The 18781-nt window shown below is 36.9% G+C and overlaps 1 protein-coding gene across 2 annotated transcripts; it reads right to left on the bottom strand.

The window, feature by feature from the left end:
- Positions 1–319: 319 nt before the first annotated feature.
- On the bottom strand, positions 320–17484 carry rac2 (Rac family small GTPase 2). Of its 2 annotated transcripts, none has more exons than XM_048203530.1 (7): positions 17315–17484; positions 10505–10576; positions 10275–10392; positions 9565–9627; positions 2212–2371; positions 974–1125; positions 320–734 (listed from the first exon to the last, which is right to left on the bottom strand). In XM_048203530.1, the coding sequence occupies exons 1-6, from the start codon at positions 17347–17349 to the stop codon at positions 995–997; spliced, it is 579 nt and encodes a 192-aa protein (XP_048059487.1). In that variant the 5' UTR covers positions 17350–17484; the 3' UTR covers positions 320–734; positions 974–994. The 2 variants fall into 2 exon arrangements, with proteins under 2 accessions (XP_048059487.1, XP_048059478.1); XM_048203521.1 differs by having other exon boundaries at positions 986–1125; positions 17315–17480.
- Between the last annotated feature and the right edge of the window lie 1297 nt (positions 17485–18781).

Raw genomic sequence — 18781 nt, 5'->3', positions numbered from 1 at the left:
TAAGGTGAGAGATTGCCATCATAACAACAGATAAGTTCAAATTTCTGCTGCTAGAATTTCAGTAATGAAAGAAGCAATGAGAAGCTATTCAAGCTGTTGTTCTGCTCTCAATGGGGAAATCATGCTGATCTGTATATCACATTCTCGTCATCAGGCACTATAATTGGCACCTTAGAGCACCTAAATCAAAGAGCTTTGTCAAAGAATTACAAATACATTCACTGAAAATTGTATACTCAATATGCGTGTTATGAGTGAACTCGAGTGGCACATAAAGACAATCAGGTGGATGGAAAAAAAAACAAAAAAAACACAACTGTCTGGAAACAGAGTTGTATAGTTTATTTTTGCCATTTTTGCCAAAAATAACTATTTAAGTATTATATGGATGTGATTCATGTGTCTAAAAAAATCAACTCTGTGTAACAAGTACTTGTGCTTTTTTGGTCTAGAAATGATCACATGTTGACACATTTATATTGTTTTGAAAAGACAATACACAACTGTTTACCCAATAAAATGTTTCAACTACATCAGTCACAATATAACAAAATATCAGTTAAAATATGATTAAATATATTGTCAACAACAATATTAATTCATTGGCATCAATGTGGTATTTTCATCTAAAAAGAGAAGAAAGGTTTTCGTAATGTAATCCCTTGTTGCATCCCTTGTTGGTTTGTGGGAGAAAGCCAGTGGATTTCTCTGGTACCTGTTTTACAGTGACGAGTCTGGAAGCAGAAAGAACAAAAGGTCAGTCTTCTACTTCTTGCATCTCCTCACATCCTCTTTTTAAAGAAAAGCTTTTGACATAAATCAGAATTACTGTCTTTAACTTCCACCTGGAAGCGCGTTTTAAGTCGCGGCAACAGCAATAGAACAAAAGCTGTTCGCTATAATTGAGGTTGCATCTGAAATTTTATGCATGCCCTTCTCTGAATTTTACAGTCTCAACAGAACAATAACACACATAAAAATGTACCGTGCATCCTTAGAGCAGCACGCAGCCCTTCTTCTTGACCTTGGTGGGCTGTGGGCATAGCACAGCCCGGATGGCCTCATCAAACACTGTCTTTAGACCTCTCTGAGTGAGAGCAGAACACTCCAGGTATTTTACGGCATCTGTTCGCACACATAACAGGTTTGTTAATAGCACCTCCTTTCTCTCTATATATATTATAAGCATAGTACTGAGTCATCTCTGATCTGTTCTGAGTGGGATACTTAGCACCAGATGTCTGGGTGTATTAGGTGTGCACAAATCTGTCATAACTTGAATGTGTAGGAGGACTAGCCCATGTGTTCTCCCAAATGCTAGTTCAAATCGCACCGAGAACAAATTGCATTTAGCATCTAAATCTGTAGCCCGAGATGTAGTGCTTTGTAATTTTGTGTATTTAGAGACTATGTGGTAATTATATGTTACAAAGGAACCAGACAATAAATAGTTTTTGCATTTGTCTTGTATCTTAAGCTTTATTTTTTTCTCTCTCTTTATTTTTTTCTATGAACAGATTTCCAGCAGAATTAGTATATAAGTATATAACTCAGATACACTCCTGTTCAAAAGTTTGGGGTCGGCAAGATTTTTTTGGGTGACACTTTATTTTACAGTGTCGTTGTTACGTATGTTATATGTACCTACTGTAGCAATAACTGTACATTTTGCAACAAATATTTTAATGTTTTTGATAAAAGTCTCTTATGCTCATCAAGGCTGCATTTATTTGATCAAAAACTACAGTAGAAGCAGTCATTTGGAAATATTATTACTTTTAAAATAAATGTTTTCTATTTGAATATATTTTAAACTTTAATTGATTCCTGTGATGGCAATGCTGAATTTTCAGCATCATTACTCCAGTCTTCAGTGTCACATGATTTTTCAGAAATTATTTTAATATGCTGATTTTCCGCTTAATCTAATATGCTGATTTCTTCTTATTATCGGTGTTGAAAACAGTTGTTGTGCTGCTTAATATTTTTGTGGAAATTTTTTTTCCATGTTTCTTTGATGAATACAAAAAACAGCTTTATTTGAAACAGATTTTTTATAACATAATAAATGTCTTTCTGTCACATTAATGTGTCCTTGCTGAATAAAAGTATTGATTTCTTTAAAAAAAAATCTTACTGACCCCAAATTTTGAACAGTATTGTACTGTCATCCAGCAACATAAAAGGACAAATCCACCTCTGCCACCTCACCTATTTCTTTGGCCAATGCAAGACCCTGTGGGTAAGTGATTGGTGCCAGTTTTTTCTCCTTCAGCTTCTCGATGGTCTCCTTCTCATCTCTCAAATCGAGCTTGGTGCCAACTAGAATAATTGGAGTGGAAGGGCAGTGGTGCCTCACCTCTGGATACCACTAGAGGGAGCAGAGGAGCAGATCAAAACAATTAATTCACTCCTTTTTATCAGCCCATCTCTAGACTCTATGGCAGGGGTGGAGAGCCACAGTCCTGCAGAGTTTAGCTCCAACCCTAATCAAACACACCTGAACAAGCTTATCAAGGTCTGAAGGGTTACTAGAAAGCTACAGTTTTTATCAGGGTTTGAGCTGAATTCTGCAGGACTGTGGCTCTCCAGGACCGGAGTTCACCACCCCTGCTCTAAGGTATTTCTCTTTGCTTGTCTGTTGTCATATACATGGGCTATAAAGCTATTCATATGCAAAGACTTGAGATTTTCTCTACTTTTTGATGTTTCCACTGCTTGCTATTATCTGCTACATCTGTCACTCAGTTCCAATACAGAATGAAGTGAAAATACAGGCTAATGGACATGTACAGTTTGTTCAATTTTAGATGTGCCAAGGCCTTTTCATTGAAAAGATTTTCCTCAGAAAAGCACCAACCGAATAATTTATTAAAGCTCAGCACACAAACAATGTCAGTCGTATCTCAGAAAGTGTGCAGAGTATGTGAAAAATGCAGCAAAAACAGTTTCTAAGTTAGTCATTGCAGAGCAGAGGAAAAAGATTTATGAAAACCTATAGTGCACAAATGACTGCTGCACTTTTCAAGGCCTGGCCTCTGAATGTGGTCTTTAATCTGACGCTCACAAACACCATTGTTTCCATACACAAAGCAACCCATGCAGTCAGACCTTGAACGGTCAATGAGCACAAAAGCATTGCTACAATAAGCCCACGGTGTACTTGCCATCCCAACAGACAAGTTCTAAATGGCAAAACCCCATTTAAAATAAAGCAGTCATCGATTTATTTGCTAAAACTGTAGATACTGCTATGTCTTAAACTATAGTTAAAAAAAGTGCTTCGCACTAGCTTTACAAATGTAGACCAGACGCTATACTGTGAACTAAAGTGCACACAAAAGATCACTTTAAATAGAGCAATAAACAAATCTTTTCTTGATGTTTCCATCCATTCCCTTTCAGTCCTATGCATTTGATCTACAGAAGATTATCTATTAGTGCTTTAGTATGCAAGGTTTATTTGTTTCCTCTCTTCAAACATATTAATAAAAGACTTCAAAAGGGTTTAGAGACAAAAAAATGGTGGGCTTCGTTAGGGATCAGCATGTCTCCAGTGGTATTTGTGAGCATATATGATTGCCGGGTGGGTGGGGCGCTTTCTAAGCATCGCTTTCTCAGTCAAAGCAAACCATTATTGCAGTGCCACGTTTTCACATACTATCAGCCTGTGTCAGTAATGAGAAATGATCTCTTCACACTAAAGTTGTCCATGACAGTTAATTGCTACCGAATTAATGCGCAAACACGGATCACGTGACGTCTTGCAACATGCATCTATGCGCTTTCCTCTCCACTTTAAATAGATTTTAATTTGTCTCCTCAACCTCTCACAATCTATCAAGACTACATTTGCATATGGCCAGTGTTGCCATGGTTACTACTCAGGAATATACTGTTGAAATAATAAAGGGAAAGACCGGGAGGGTAGAAAAAGCAAAGAGTGAAAGAAGCTTCTGAACATCTTTGATTGGGAATGAAAGCAAAATGCATTAAGGAACCGGCGAGATGAGATTGCCATTGTTTGAAGTTAATAACTATTCAAAGGGCTGTTTGCGGACTTGTTTATGCGAGCGCTGATTTTAAGCAATGTAAATTGGACCGGATTAAGCCTCGAGTGCTTCTGGAGTTATTGATATCACAAACAATTTGCTTTCCATTCCATCTCAGGCACCTTAAACGTGTTGCGGGGGCCTTGATAAGGTCTGGCATAACAACAACTCAACAGAAAAGGAACTTGCTTTCTCTTTGCTCGTTCATTTTTGTCTTTATTAATGAAAAGAAATCTAGGCCGGAAGAATATTATAAAGCTATCTTCCTGTTTGTGTTTGATTATCAGGATTCCTTTTGTCAGCGTGAATCTCTTTTTCTCAATTCTCTTTGAATGTCTACACCATCAGTTGCTGTCTCACTAATGCAGCTTTATATTACCATGCTCATTTCGGCTAATATTTGTAATACAAAGTTTTGCTCTCATAGTCACAGTTAATCCGATAGCTGATGGCAAAGTAACAGAACAATAAAGATCATTTGGGCGCCAATCAACTGCATAGGTAACACTTAACACTGAAGGGCTGTTAAAAAAAAATAGTTGTGAACGTTTGGCTCCTAAACTCTGGAATAGCCTTCCTGATACTGTTTGGGGCTCAGACTCACCCAGTTTAAATCTAGATTAAAGACGCATCTCTTTAGCCAAGCATTCACATAATGCATCTCATATCGTTGTACTCCAGTTATATCAGATCAAATGCACATGACTATCTTTGCTTAATGTTATGAACAGCAGCTACACTAATTGTTCTCTATTTGCTTTTCTGTTTTATCTTGAGATGCCCGCCCCAGGGTAACTAGAGAGTATGTCAGCTCCAGTTTGGATCCAGCCTCTTATGAAGACTTCAGATGACCAACACCTGTGAAGAGACGACCCCAACCCCTGCGAGGACTTCAGATGACGCAAACTCTGGATCAACATTCACCATTCCAAATTTTGCTATATATCCTAATCATTGTTAACATGTATTCATTACTTCCATGAGCTCATTGTTTCTGCCTTAAATACACTGCTTAAAAACATTGTTAGTTAACTGCGTGATTTGTACATGTATATTTCTGAAATTACATAATTTGGACACAGTCACCTCTGATAACAGATTACTCTAAATTGTAATGTTGTCATGCATTTTCTGTAAAGCAGCTTTGAAACGATATGTACTGTGAAAAGCGCTCTACAAAAAAATGTGAATTGAATTGAACATTGTTAAAATTAGTTGGTGAAATAGTAACAATGCCAATTAACTTTTACAGCATTTAACAATCAATGTTATTTTCCATATCCTAATACTTTTTACAACATTTTAAGTTGTATAAATTAATATCAGGCTCTGTTCAGACAAAATCTTTGGACATACCATTTTAACACTGTATGAATACTTCCAGCATTTCCGTCATCAGTTTTGATGTTATCGTTGTGTGGACATGCAAAAAATCGTATTTTTGCCATGTTCAGACTGCCAGCAAAAATCAGATTTTTTGCATATCCAGATGGGTTTTTGAAAGTCTGGACAGCAAAAATAAACACATGAAATCTTTTTTGTTTCAAATCTGATTCAAACCAAATACTGTATAAAAGGTGGTTTGAAAAGCAATTCCAATCAGACTTTTACAGGTGCATCTCAGTCTGGACGTTCTGGAGGTTTAAATCAGATTTCCTGTCCTGTGGGCCATGTTGTAGTTTTTCCCTGTTGATTTGTCTCACCAGGTGTGTCTTGTTCATCTTGTTAAGCTTGTTTGACCCTGTGTATATAGTATAGCCCTTGTGTTTCTCTTGTGCTTTGTCAGTCGTTGTTTGGTGTTCCCTGTGTGTGCGCATGCATGTTCTCCTAGCTTGCAGTGTTTCCTGGCTGTTGTTTTGATTTTTAATAAACTCCTGCACCTAGACTCAATCATGACAAATATGTCCAAAGATTTCGGCATTTTGCTGTGTGACGGAGGCGTTCTGCACCTCGACTCAACAGGGCGCTTTTTGGAGCGCGAGATGATGCACCTACACTTTTCCTGCATCCGTTTTGAAAGCCTCATCACATACGTGGGTACACCTACGTCATTACCAAAGCGACACATGCAGATAGGATGGTTATGTCTGGACAAACAAATCTTATTTGGTGACTTGCAGTTAATAGTGTGGGTAATCTGCCTGAAAAGATCTGGTTTGAGAAAAAATCTGGTTTGTCTGTAGTCTGAACAGTCTAAACTTAACATAGCCTAAACCATAATCTATTTAAAATGATCATTGATCAAAATTTTAAAATGCTGTAAAATTGTTTTAGTTCATGATAATGCATTAAAGGTGCCCTAGAATTAAAAATTGAATTTATATTGGCATAGTTAAATAACAAGAGTTCAGTACATGAAAATGACATACAGTGAGTCTCAAACTCCATTGTTTCCTCCTCCTTATATAAATCTCATTTGTTTAAAAGACTTCCGGAAAACAGGCGAATCTCAACATAACACCGATTGTTACGTAACAGTCGGGGTGTACGCCCCCAATATTTGCATATGCCAGCCCATGATTGAGGCATAACACAAGGGCAGTTAGTATTACACAAGGGCAGAACGTCTGGATGTGCACTGCTGAATAATCAGACTAGGTAAGCAAGCAAGGAAAACAGCGAAAAATGGCAGATGGAGCAATAATAGCTGACATGATCCATGATAACATGATATTTTTGGTGATATTTGAAAACTGTCTTTCTAAATGTTTCGTTAGCATGTTGCTAATGTACTGTTAAATGTGGTTAAAGTTACCATTGTTTCTTACTGTATTCACGGAGACAAGAGCCGTCGTTATTTTCATTATTAAACACTTGCAGTCTGTATAATGCATAAACACAACTTCATTCTTTATAAATCTCTCCAACAGTGTGTAATGTTAGCCAGTTAGCCACAGAGCATAGCCTCAAACTCATTCAATATCAAATGTAAACACCCAAATAAATACAATACTCACACAATCTGACGCATGCATTCAGTATGCATGACGAACACTTTGTAAAGATCCATTTTGAGGGTTATATTAGCTGTGTAAACTTTGTTTATGCTGTGATAGAGTCGAGAGCTCGGGAGGGGGCGGAGCGCGCGCGATTTAAAGGGGCCGCAACCTGAAATCGGCTCGTTTGTAATTATGTCCCAAAATAGGCAGTTAAAAAAATTTATTTAAAAAAATCTATGGGGTATTTTGAGCTGAAACTTCACAGACACATTCAGGGGACACCTTAGACTTATATTACATCTTTTAAAAAAAAGTTCTAGGGCACCTTTAACAAATGTTAATAAATTGAACCTTATTGTATTGTTTTATGACTCCAAATCTGTACATTGTTCCTTTTCCAGTGGAACACTGAAGTTATTTTGAAGAACATTGGATTCTAAACAACATACTGCATTGATTTTATTATTATTATTATATGGACAAAAACAAACAAATGTGTGTTTTTGTTTTTTTTCCCCCCAAAATATATTCTTGTGTGTTCCACTGAAGAAAGAAAGTCATACGGGTTTGGAATGACATGAGAGTGAATAAATCATGACAGAATTTTTGGGGTGAACTACCCATTTAACACTGCAGATTGCAAACTGCATTTTGATCAATAATCTTTTCAAACAAAGATGTCTATGTTTATCCCAACGATAATCTATTCATTTTAGCGGAGAGAACATGATGTAAAAAAAAGAAGAAAAAAAAAAAAGAAGAAAAAATATGTGTAGCTGTTCTGGTTTACCGGGTAGACCAGCACCAAAGCAGGACTCTGTCTTTTTTAAGAAAATACACTACATTGTTAGATAGAATCCAAGTAATGGCTTAAGGGAGTAAAGACTAACCATAGTAATACAAGATATCAATCGCAGAATCACAAACCAGATTCAAAGGTAACCTAACCAACCTGAACCGCTCTACATTGCCTGAATGCTTGCAGGCAGTAGGACACTATCTCTTTTTGCCCCTAGGACACTAGATTATTTTCTGATTGCACTACACACTCAGCAGAGAACTGTCATTTTGACTTATAAAACAGCATTCTCTTTTGGGATCACTCTTAAAGATGCTCTCTGTCAGGGTGAAATGGAATCAATTTAAACACGGTACCTCTAGCAGGACACTAAGTGGTGTGTATCTGTCAAGCTTCTACAGTTGCATTAACAGAGAACACGGCAAGGTCACCTGAGCTGGCACTGTTTTTATATTCCCTTCGGCGGTTTGGAGAGTGTGAAGTAGACAAATAACTTACTAAATAGAGTCAGCATTGAATGAACCTTTTGGCTAGCTGGAAAACATACAGGTAAAGATGATGCTGTGCGTGATAAATGCTTCCTGATAACAAAACGCTTTCTCTTTCAAAACAGCTGAATGCAACTGATGGAACTCAGCCTTTAATTTGTGAACGTCTGAATACTCACAAGGCCACCCACATTTTATAGCAGCTGGCGTTTAAGTCATGTCCTCTTTATGAGTATTTATTTCAATATGACTCTTACATTTAGTGAAAGTCTGTAATTAAGGTCAGTAAATGCACCTTGAATTAATGCACAGTGGCATCTAGTGTCCAGTGCAGTACAGAGCAAGTGTTTAACGGCATGCATGAGGGTATGTGTACATGTGGGAATGTGGCAAGGAAGGATGAATGTTGTTGTTTGCTACTAGATTGTGTCTATAGGCTCATGCTGGTGTGACTGTGCTTCTATTCCATTAAAGGGTTAGTTCACCTAAAAATGAAATTTCTGTCATTAATTACTCACCCTCTTGTCGTTCCACACCCGTAAGACCTTCGTTCATCTTCAGAACACAAATTAAGATATTTTTGATGAAATCCGAGGGTTTCTGAACCACGCATAGGCAGCAACATCATTGCACCTTTTGAGGCCCAGAAAGTTATTAAAGACAACATTAAAATAGTTAACGTGACTACAGTGGTTCAACCTTAATGTTATGAAGCGACGAGAATACTTTTTGTGCGCAAAAACAAAACAACTTTATAAAATAACGTATTTATTCAACAATGTCTTCTCTCCCCTGTCATTCTCCATTCTCCTCCGACTCATTATTGGCCCGGCTCCTGCGTCAGATTCACACGCAAGCGTTGCGGTGCTCACGTGAACAGAGTCGGCCAATACTGAGCCGGAGTTCGGACTGCACTGCGTCAGCTGCATAGGAGACTGACAGAGTAGAGAAGAAATTGTTGAAGTCATTATTTTTGTTTTGTTTTTGCGCACAATAAGTATTCTTGTCACGTCATAACATTAAGGTTGAACCACTGTAGTCACATTGACTATTTTAACAATGTTTTTAATACCTTTCTGGACCTCAAAAGGTGCAGTGATGTTGCTGCTTATGTGTGGTTCAGAAACCCTCGGATTTCATCAAAAATATCTTAATTTGTGTTCCAAAGATGAACAAAGGTCTTACGGGTGTGGAACGAAAAGAGGGTGAGTAATTAATGACTGAAATTTCATTTTTGGGTGAACTAACCCTTTAAGATCCCGATTAAACCACTTGTAAGGACTTACCTTGGCTCTGACGTTTTCAAACGATGCTGGGCTCACCAGAGAGAAACAGATGAGAAACACATCCTGCAAAAATACCATCAGAGGATGTTTATTTTGACGAATAAACTGAACAAATGCTACCGTTCATAAGTTTGGGGTTAGTTGGATTGTTTTTTTGTTTGTTTGTTTTTGTTGTTGTTGTTTTTTACTAGAAATTTTATTCAACAAGGACACATTCATTTGATAATTTCTATTCAATTCTATATTCTATTATGAATGCTGTTCTTTTGAACTCTATTCATCAAAGAATCTTGAAAAAAAATATGCTTCATGGTTTCCACAAGCCAAATATTCAGCAAAAACTACTGTTTTCAACATTGATAATAATAATAAATGTTTTGAGCAGCAAATCATCATATCAGAATGATTTCTGAAGGATCATGTGACACTGAAGACTGGAGTAATGATGCTGAAAATTCAGCTTTGCCATCACAGGAATAAATTAAAGTTTAAAATCTATATCACAATAGAAACAGTTATTTTAAATTGTATTAATATTTTACAATATACCTGTTTTACAGTATTTTTGATCAAATAAGTGAGCATAAGAGACTTCTTTCAAAAATAATTTAAAAAAAATGTCCGACCCTAGGTTTTTAAAAAAATGTATTGATCACAATTATGAATATTCAAGGGGATGTGTCCCATTAAATGTATATGGTGGTGTGTACCGTCTGAGGGTAGGACAGTGGCCGCAGTCTGTCATAGTCTTCCTGTCCAGCTGTATCCCAGAGGCCCAGGTTGACTGGTTTGCTATCCACCATTACATTTGCTGAGTAGTTATCAAACCTGAGTGAAAATAATCAACCCACACAATCTCTCAATATTTCACCATGAGTGTCAAGTTCAACATAAAAATATAAACAATCCTTCAATCCTCCTCTATTGTTGTGGTACTCACACTGTGGGAATGTACTCCCCAGGGAAAGCATTGGTAGTGTAGCTGATGAGAAGACAGGTCTTTCCCACAGCTCTGTAAAATACAAACAACAAAGAAAAATGGATACAGTTTTCTGTCAGATTGCTGGAAAACACACAACATAATGTACTTTCAGTAAAACACATGCTGCTAAAATTACTTCAAAGTACGCTAGGTGTTTGTTGTAACCATTTAATGAGAGGAACAGGTGCACTGTACTTTCATAGTGATTTCACACATTTGTTCTCAAATACAAAGAACATTGAATGTGGTCCTTTTTTAAGAACTAGGCATTGAATGTTTAAATCCTAACCGCATACAGCAATGCCATACATGAAAGGAGAGATTCTGCATCCACTTTGTCTGTATTATTGCTTGTCATTGCTCAAAGCTAAACTATCTCAGGAATAGTTCACACAGAATGAGTTTTTGCACGCCACGGCACTGCTTTTTAATTGTTTTTCAATTGTTAATTGTCTTTTACCATTGCACAGCGTCCAGTGTCTCCCTCATGAAGCAAGTGTTGTTATAGAACTTCAAATTTTAAAGTCACAATGAAATCAATGTTGCCAAATCTTGTTTTTTTATGGAATATTTAAGTATTTATTATAAATAATTTATCAGTGCACATCATTATTTATTTAAAATTCATGCGCCCTAGATCTTTAATCAAAATAACAGTAAACATGATTTCACCAAGTTAATATCTTTGTTGGTCCTGGAAAAACATTCCAAACAACCAATCACATTTGAGGGGCAAGTTTACAGTTTATGCCAAGGTTAGGCTTACAACCAGGGTTAGGTGCTTCTACATCAGTGTTATTCACTTATCATTTGCCTCTGATTTTAGGGATAAGTTATGGGTAGGGTTAGGGGTAGATGTTCCTAGATCAACAAAATATGTTGATCTAGGAAAATCTTTTACTTGGGAAAATCACAGCAACCTCAAAATAATATCCCCTCCCTCTTGCTGCAACATCTTTTCTCTGATGATGTGTTTACTGGCATGAGGGCGGGACAATCTGTCACTCACATGACATCACAGCAATAGCAAACCACAATGATCCAACTATCCAATCAAGTCTCACCCTATATTTTCTTGTTTGACAAGCCGTTTCACTCGAATATATGTCACAACCGGGAAGAAAAGACTATCGCAACTTTGTCTTCATGTCGACTCTAAAGAACTTTGACTTTTAAAGCCCAGCACGGCTGTCGGTTTGGGGCATGCTGCATTGCACATGTGTTTACAATAGCAGCAGTATATTATTTTTTTGGCAACGCCATTATGTTGTCCACACACTATACGATTTTAGCCGTTCAACAGCAGTGTGAACAAGCACTGAACATACATGTTAACATGAGATGCAATCTCAGAGAAGAGCCGATGCAAAAAAATATTTAATGGAATTTCACACTCCCTGAACCGCACACAGGTCAAGATATTTAACCATCTAAATAAAAGCTTGAGCATTCTGCGCTGCACTTTTTTTTTTTCTATTATTAATTTTACCTTTCCTCATTTTTCAAACAGCCCCTTACTGATGTATTTCACTCCTGTAAATAACACTGTTCTTTTGCGCAAAATTTTATGTGTGTGTGTGTGTGCATTCCGTTTGCAGCTCTTATTGTATTATCAACAACAGAAGATTACCCTCAGGGCAAAATAATTTGTATATACTCAGAAATCCCTTCATACAACTAGAAAAAACAAATGCTTTCACAGTCAGATTCAGGGATAGTTATGCCACATGCAGAGCTATGACAGCAGACCACAAAGCAACTCAAAATACCTCAAAACAATTGTACATGCTTAAAAACTCAAAAAGAGAAAATGGCATTCAGTACGAAAACAGGTCACCTGAAAAAGCAAAATAAACACATGGGCTGAAATAAGAGTGTACGAGACACAAATTCCAGTGGAGCGCATGTTGATGCATGCAGGCAGCGAAAGTGAGGAATGCTGGGATTCAGGAGCCTGTGGCTACATCTCCCTCACATCAAGAATCACTGGAGCTACTGAAGGGCAAGGCCAAAATCACACGCCTCTGGCTATACGCGTTCAGTCACATCACAACTATTTGCTATCTTTATTACACACACAACTGTGCCTGATTTCTCTCTCTTGCTTTCTTTAATATGTAGACATAAAAAAATACATGGAAAAACACATGTGTACTCACATGTGGCAACAACCACACATGATTTGAGTTATCCAGACTTGTGTGCACTTGACTGAAGGGCTAGGCTCTGGTGTATTGTGCACCGTATGGTATGATTCAACGCCAAAAACAGAAAAAGTCCACATAAAATTTCTGTAAGCCATTTTGACAAGTCAGGACGAAATAATGTAATATTAACAGAATTGAGTCTGAGTGCAGCCACTGTGGAAATCAAACATGCCTTACACCACTGAGCATACTTTAATCTACACAAATTCCAGTACACACTGGAGACAGTGCGCTGAAAACATAATTAGAAAACAGTGGGAGATAACCGTTAAGAGGTGCTTTCTGAGGCACTTTGAAGTTGTGAATCAGATATAGATAGATACAGAGAGAAAGAGAGCGAGAGAAAACTCAGTATGGGGCCTGGCATTGTCGTGACAGGATGACAGGAAGTTGGGCGGTGTCATCCAGGAAGAGAGACAGCGAGGCTCTTTTTGAAGTGTGTCTTTGAAAATGTGCCCCTGGTCGCTTCAACTTGTTCATTCTGTTTTTCTCTCTTTGATTGTAAAATGTAAACATTTTTTGCATCTTCTACTGCTGTATAACAATGTGATTAATATTAGTGTGTACATGTACTTTTGTGTTACAGATCTTGAACTGATCGTGTTAAAGTTTAGGGCCTCGTGCTTTAGCAGAGCTGGCTTCTGCAGAGAGCAAGAGAGGGTCGATATAGCAAACTGATACTGGGAAGTGTCAGAAGTGTTAGAAAAAGTAGAACATGTCCACCCAGATGCCATGACAGTTCAGAGAACTGAGCAGACATCATGTGATAGCATCAGAGTTAAAAACAAAACAAAAAAATCAAAGTGCTTCAGGATGTGCGTTGACATGCATGAGTTCAGTTGCCAATGCATGACAAAATATACAATCTATTCCACATTACTGCAAAGCAAAAAATCTGCAGTGTTAAAGGGTTAGTCGAAATGAAAATCATGTAATTTAATACTCCCCCTCAAGTCGTTCCACACCCGTAAGACCTTTGTTCATCTTCGGAACACAAATTAAGATATTTTTGATGAAATCTGATGGTTCAGTGAGGCCTGCATTGCCAGCAAGATCATTTCCTATTTCAATGCCCAGAAAACTACTAAAGACATATTTAAAACAGTTCATGTGACTACAGAGGTTCAACCTTAATATTATAAAGTGACGAGAATACTTTTTGTGCACCAAAAAAAACCCAAAATAATAACTTTATTCAACAATATCTCGTGATGGGCGATTTCAAAACACTGCTTCATGAAGCTTTACGAATCTTTTGCCTCGTTTACTGAAATCACGTGATTTTGGTGCTCCGAACCACTGATTCAAAACAAAAGATTCGTAAAGCTTTGAAGCTTCATGAAGCAGTGTTTTGAAATCGTCAATCACCAGATATTGTTGAATAAAGTTGTTATTTTGTTTTTTTGGCGCACAAAAAGTATTCTCATCGCTTCATAACATTTAGGTTGAACCACTGTAGTCACATGAACTGTTTTAAATATGTCTTTAGTAGCTTTCTGGGCATCTGAAAGTGTTAATTATCTTGCTGTCAATGCAGGCCTCACAGAGCCATCGGATTTTATCAAAAATATCTTTAATTTGTGTTCCGAAGATGAACGAAGGTCTTACGGGTGTGGAACGACATGAGGGTGAGTAATTAATGACAGAATTTTCAGTTTTGGGTGAACTAAGCCTTTAAAGTTTGCATTCTTTTAATTCAGGTCACACTGTGACGTATCAATCTTCTATTGGTCTCGTCTTAATGTGATATGAAATTTGCAGGTCAGAATTCACCAAAATTTGGAACCCACTAAAATTCCATCTCCCTCACTGGCATGGATTTGAATGGAAGTCAATGGAATGAAATGTGTATTGTAACCATCCCTTGACTCCACAAATCCCTTATGATGCACATAAGTTTAAGTTCTAGAGGTTTTAATATGTAGCAGTAGTTGAGGATGACTAGTAATGAAGTGGAACACACAAAATAACTTCACATTAACATTTTCCATTCAATGACAGCTCACAGTGACCACAGGCTGTCCATTATATGCACTAGATTTCAAGTACGCAAAAGTCAAACAAAATATTTGCGTGAGGAATAAGCCAGATTGAAGTTATCTCTTTTTGTGATTAACTTTTTATTCATTTCAATGTCAAAACCATTTACATACACGACAAATACAAACAATAAAGTTCACCACTCACAGTTAACATAAACTACACATATCATACAACATATACGTTACAAACAGTCTTACCCACCCCTACCCAAGGACCCTGTACAAAAAAAGAGAATTAATAAATAACTAATCGCCACCTTGGAATTATAAGGTTCTATCTGCATTCTGAGCAGTTTTGAGATATTAAGCTTTTGCATTCCATAGGTCTACTCTTTTGTAGATAGGAGGGGGAAAAAATCCCAAAATGTACACAACTTAACAAAAACATCACATAATGTAAATAAGTTGAAAGAATAAGAATGTGAATAACTCAATTTTGACAAATTGTCAGATAGAACCTGATAATTCCAAGGTGATAACTAAATCCTTTGATTGAAGTTTGAAGTTATTGAAGTATAATATCCACCTCCGCTGAGGCTCTCAAATCAAATATAACATTGTGTCATTGGTTCTGCAGTCTCATAACCAAACGTAATGTGGGCAAATGTAGCACAGTCCAGTGTGGACTAATTTGTGGCTTTACAAAGTGCATGCTTTTTTGACCTTGTTGCAGCTGAACAGTCTGTGGTCACTCCGAACTGTCGTTCTATGAAAAAGATCTATATGAAGATTCCTCATTTTTTAAAATAATTAAATAGTGACAGAATTTTCATTTTTACACCATTTCTTTCCCCCTAAGGTGTAAAAGGAGGAATATTCAGCCAGTTCATCTTCGACCAATATGAGGAACTTAAGCAGCTGGGTCACAGCATCAAATGCAAGAGGAAGTTAACAGCTTCAAAATGGAGAACCGTGCACAGGGTTTAAACAGGATATCCTCAAAGCGAAAGCACCTCTCCCCTGCTGCCATTTGCAGATGTTAGATGTTCCACTGAACATGGCCAAAAAGCAATGCATTAAGAGTGCATTTTGATACATGTCATTCATGAGTTACAACATTTCAGCACTTTAAACCTCCAAACTACGTCCCTAATAACTGCTGCATCAGCATTCTGCCCTGCTTCCAGATCTGAACATCAGCATTGCTTTTATTTTTTCAGTTCTGTCTCCTGCATTATATAAATCAGATAAGATAAAGTGATGTCGCAAATCAAAACCTCATATATGTTGTGCCTATGCAAATTTCCCCTCCTCCTTTTGAAAAGCAGCTTCAGACTCACATGTTTCGAAATCAGAGCCATCTCATCCTCCATCTTGAATCATGACTGTTTGTAGGTCAGCATATGCTCTAGAAACACCTAACATGTTTGTCAGTGTTTAACAGAAAGAAAAATACAAGCTTGACATATGTGGGTCTAAAAGAATAAAGGAGAATTTCCTTCTCTGTCATTGTCAGTCATCTTGAAAACAGACTAAAAGGTACCATTTTGACTGCATGACTTGACTTTATATGACTGCACTCGTACCAAGAACAGATACTTGTTGTGTTCCTTGCACTGCTATGATGCATACTTCATGGAAAACATGCTTGGTTCACTAGTAACAGCCCAAATGTTTACAGCCTGATGAAGTGCCCAATTGTGTAAGCAAACATTCCCCAACGTTTTTTGACTTCTGTACCACAACAGGCCCATCAGTAAGGTTTGGCTTCAACCACATTAGACCTAGAATGGGTTCATTTTAACTCTTAAATTAATTAGCATTATTAATATTGTTAATGCCCTCACAAATTTATTTTAATCAATTAACAAAGCAAAATCTAAATCTTACCCTGCAACCGTTCTTAACCACTGGTTTAGACCATATGATTTCATAACAATGCTCATCATGATCTTGTCACTCACAAAGAAAGTATAAAAACCTCCAGAGGATTGTGACCCAAGTGCGACTGCGGTTTCCTTTTTGATGGAAATCAGGTATTATGTGTGGAATAACTTCCTGGACACTGTATTAACTTGACTGTGAATGTCAAGGCTTTAAATATCTCTGTGACCCCCAATCTTTCTATACCAATATTGCTCATCTCAGTGCTTATCTTTCAGCCAAACACAACAGTAGTTCATGTTAAATCATGAAACCTGTAGGTATTTTATATCCATACACCTCAAAACAGAAAGAGAGAAATTTGAGATATATGAAGTGTATTCAGACATGAACTTATAGGTTCAGCAACTAACCTGAGCCTGAGGCTATATAAACTATAATACAAAGTATCTCACGTGACAAATGAGGAAATTAAAACTAACCGACAGACGAAGCAGATAAAATAAATTCCTTATAAGACATTAGCAATGCCCTTGAACACTTCAATAAAAGCTATCAAGCCAGTTTCAAATTAATATATATTAATAAACAAGAAAATATAACCCATTGTAATGTTTACGAACAACTTCAAAGGTAAAATGTGAAAAACAGATTTTGCTAATAAATTAATTTAAGAGTTAACTTTCTTCACTCACCCATCTCCGACCACCACACACTTTATTGCTTGCATTTTCCTATACTTTTGAAAAACCTTTGCCGGCTGCCGCTGTAAAACAACTGTTAAGGAACTAAGTTGTAATACAGGAAACAGATTTGCTTCTTCAGTGTGTCAGTTGTCTCTCTCTCTCTCTCTCTCTCTCTCTCTCTCTCTCTCACTCTCTCTATCTATCTCTCTCTCTCTCTCTCTCTCTCTCTCTCTCTCTCTAATCTGCGCACTCGCTCATGTGGTTGTGACAGTTTTGGACGTGTCTGTCTAGTGTCGAACTGTACGAGGAAGTATTTAACTTGTAAGTGAAAGACATGAACGCGCTCTATAAAAGTGCGTAATATGCATTACAGTCCACAAGAGGGCGACGACGAATCATCATTGAACGCGCCTATGTGTACACTTAAAGGATTAGTTCACTTTCAAATTAAATTTTCCTGATAATTTACTCACCCCCATGTCATCCAAGATGTTCATGTCTTTCTTTCTTCAGCTGAAAAGAAATTAAGGTTTTTGAGGAAAATTAAGCTTTTTTTTGTACCAAATGGTTTAAGGTCAAAATTACAGTTTCATTGCAGCTTCAAATCATTCTACATGATCCCAGATGAGAAATAAGGGTCTTATCTAGAGAAACCATTGCTCATTTTCTAAAAAAAAAAAAAAAAAAAAAAAAAAAAATGTAATCATAAATGCTCATCTTGAGCTAGCTCTCTTCTTCTTCTCTATTTGAATTCCAGCAGTGTAGACACTGCTAAGTGTATTACTGCCCTCCACAGGTTAAAGTTTGAAGTAATTGTTATATACTTGCACTAGCATACTGTAGGCTATATGACAATTTAGTTCAAACTTTGACCTGTGGAGGGCAGTAATACACTTAGCAGCATCTACACTGCTGGAATTCAAATGGAGAAGAAGAAGAAGAAGAAGAGAGCTAGTTCAAGATGAGCATTTATGGTTAAAATGTATAAAATTTTTATTTATTTATTTTTTTAGAAAATGAGTGATGGTTTCTCTAGATAAGACCCTTATTTCTCGTCTGGGATCGCTGTAAACTGTAATTTTGACCTTCAACTGTTTGGGCTCCATTGAAGTCCACAATATGGAGAAAAATCCTGGAATGTTTTCATCAAAAACCTTAATTTCTTTTCGACTGAAGAAAGAAAGATATGAACATCTTGGATGATATGGAGTAAATTATCAGGAAATTTTAATTTGAAAGTGAACTAATCCTTTAAAAAAAAAAAAAGTTTTAGCCCTAAAGAAGTTGAGAAATACATAAAACATACTGTGAAATAATGTGCACGTGTGATGTAGTTTCCAGTCATATCAATAACCTGTAGCAAAATCTGCACATTTACGTTTTACACGGAGCAACAACATCATAACCGAACCTATACTCGCTTTAGAACATTAATTTCATTTCTACTGATTGCACATTTGAAATAGAGTAGTTTAT

The sequence above is a fragment of the Megalobrama amblycephala genome, linkage group LG1, assembly GCF_018812025.1.
Source record: "Megalobrama amblycephala isolate DHTTF-2021 linkage group LG1, ASM1881202v1, whole genome shotgun sequence".
In the NCBI taxonomy this organism is placed as follows: Eukaryota; Metazoa; Chordata; class Actinopteri; order Cypriniformes; family Xenocyprididae; genus Megalobrama; species Megalobrama amblycephala.
The sequence above is the reverse complement of the archived record's forward strand: the minus strand, read 5'-3'. Positions and strand labels throughout refer to the sequence as shown.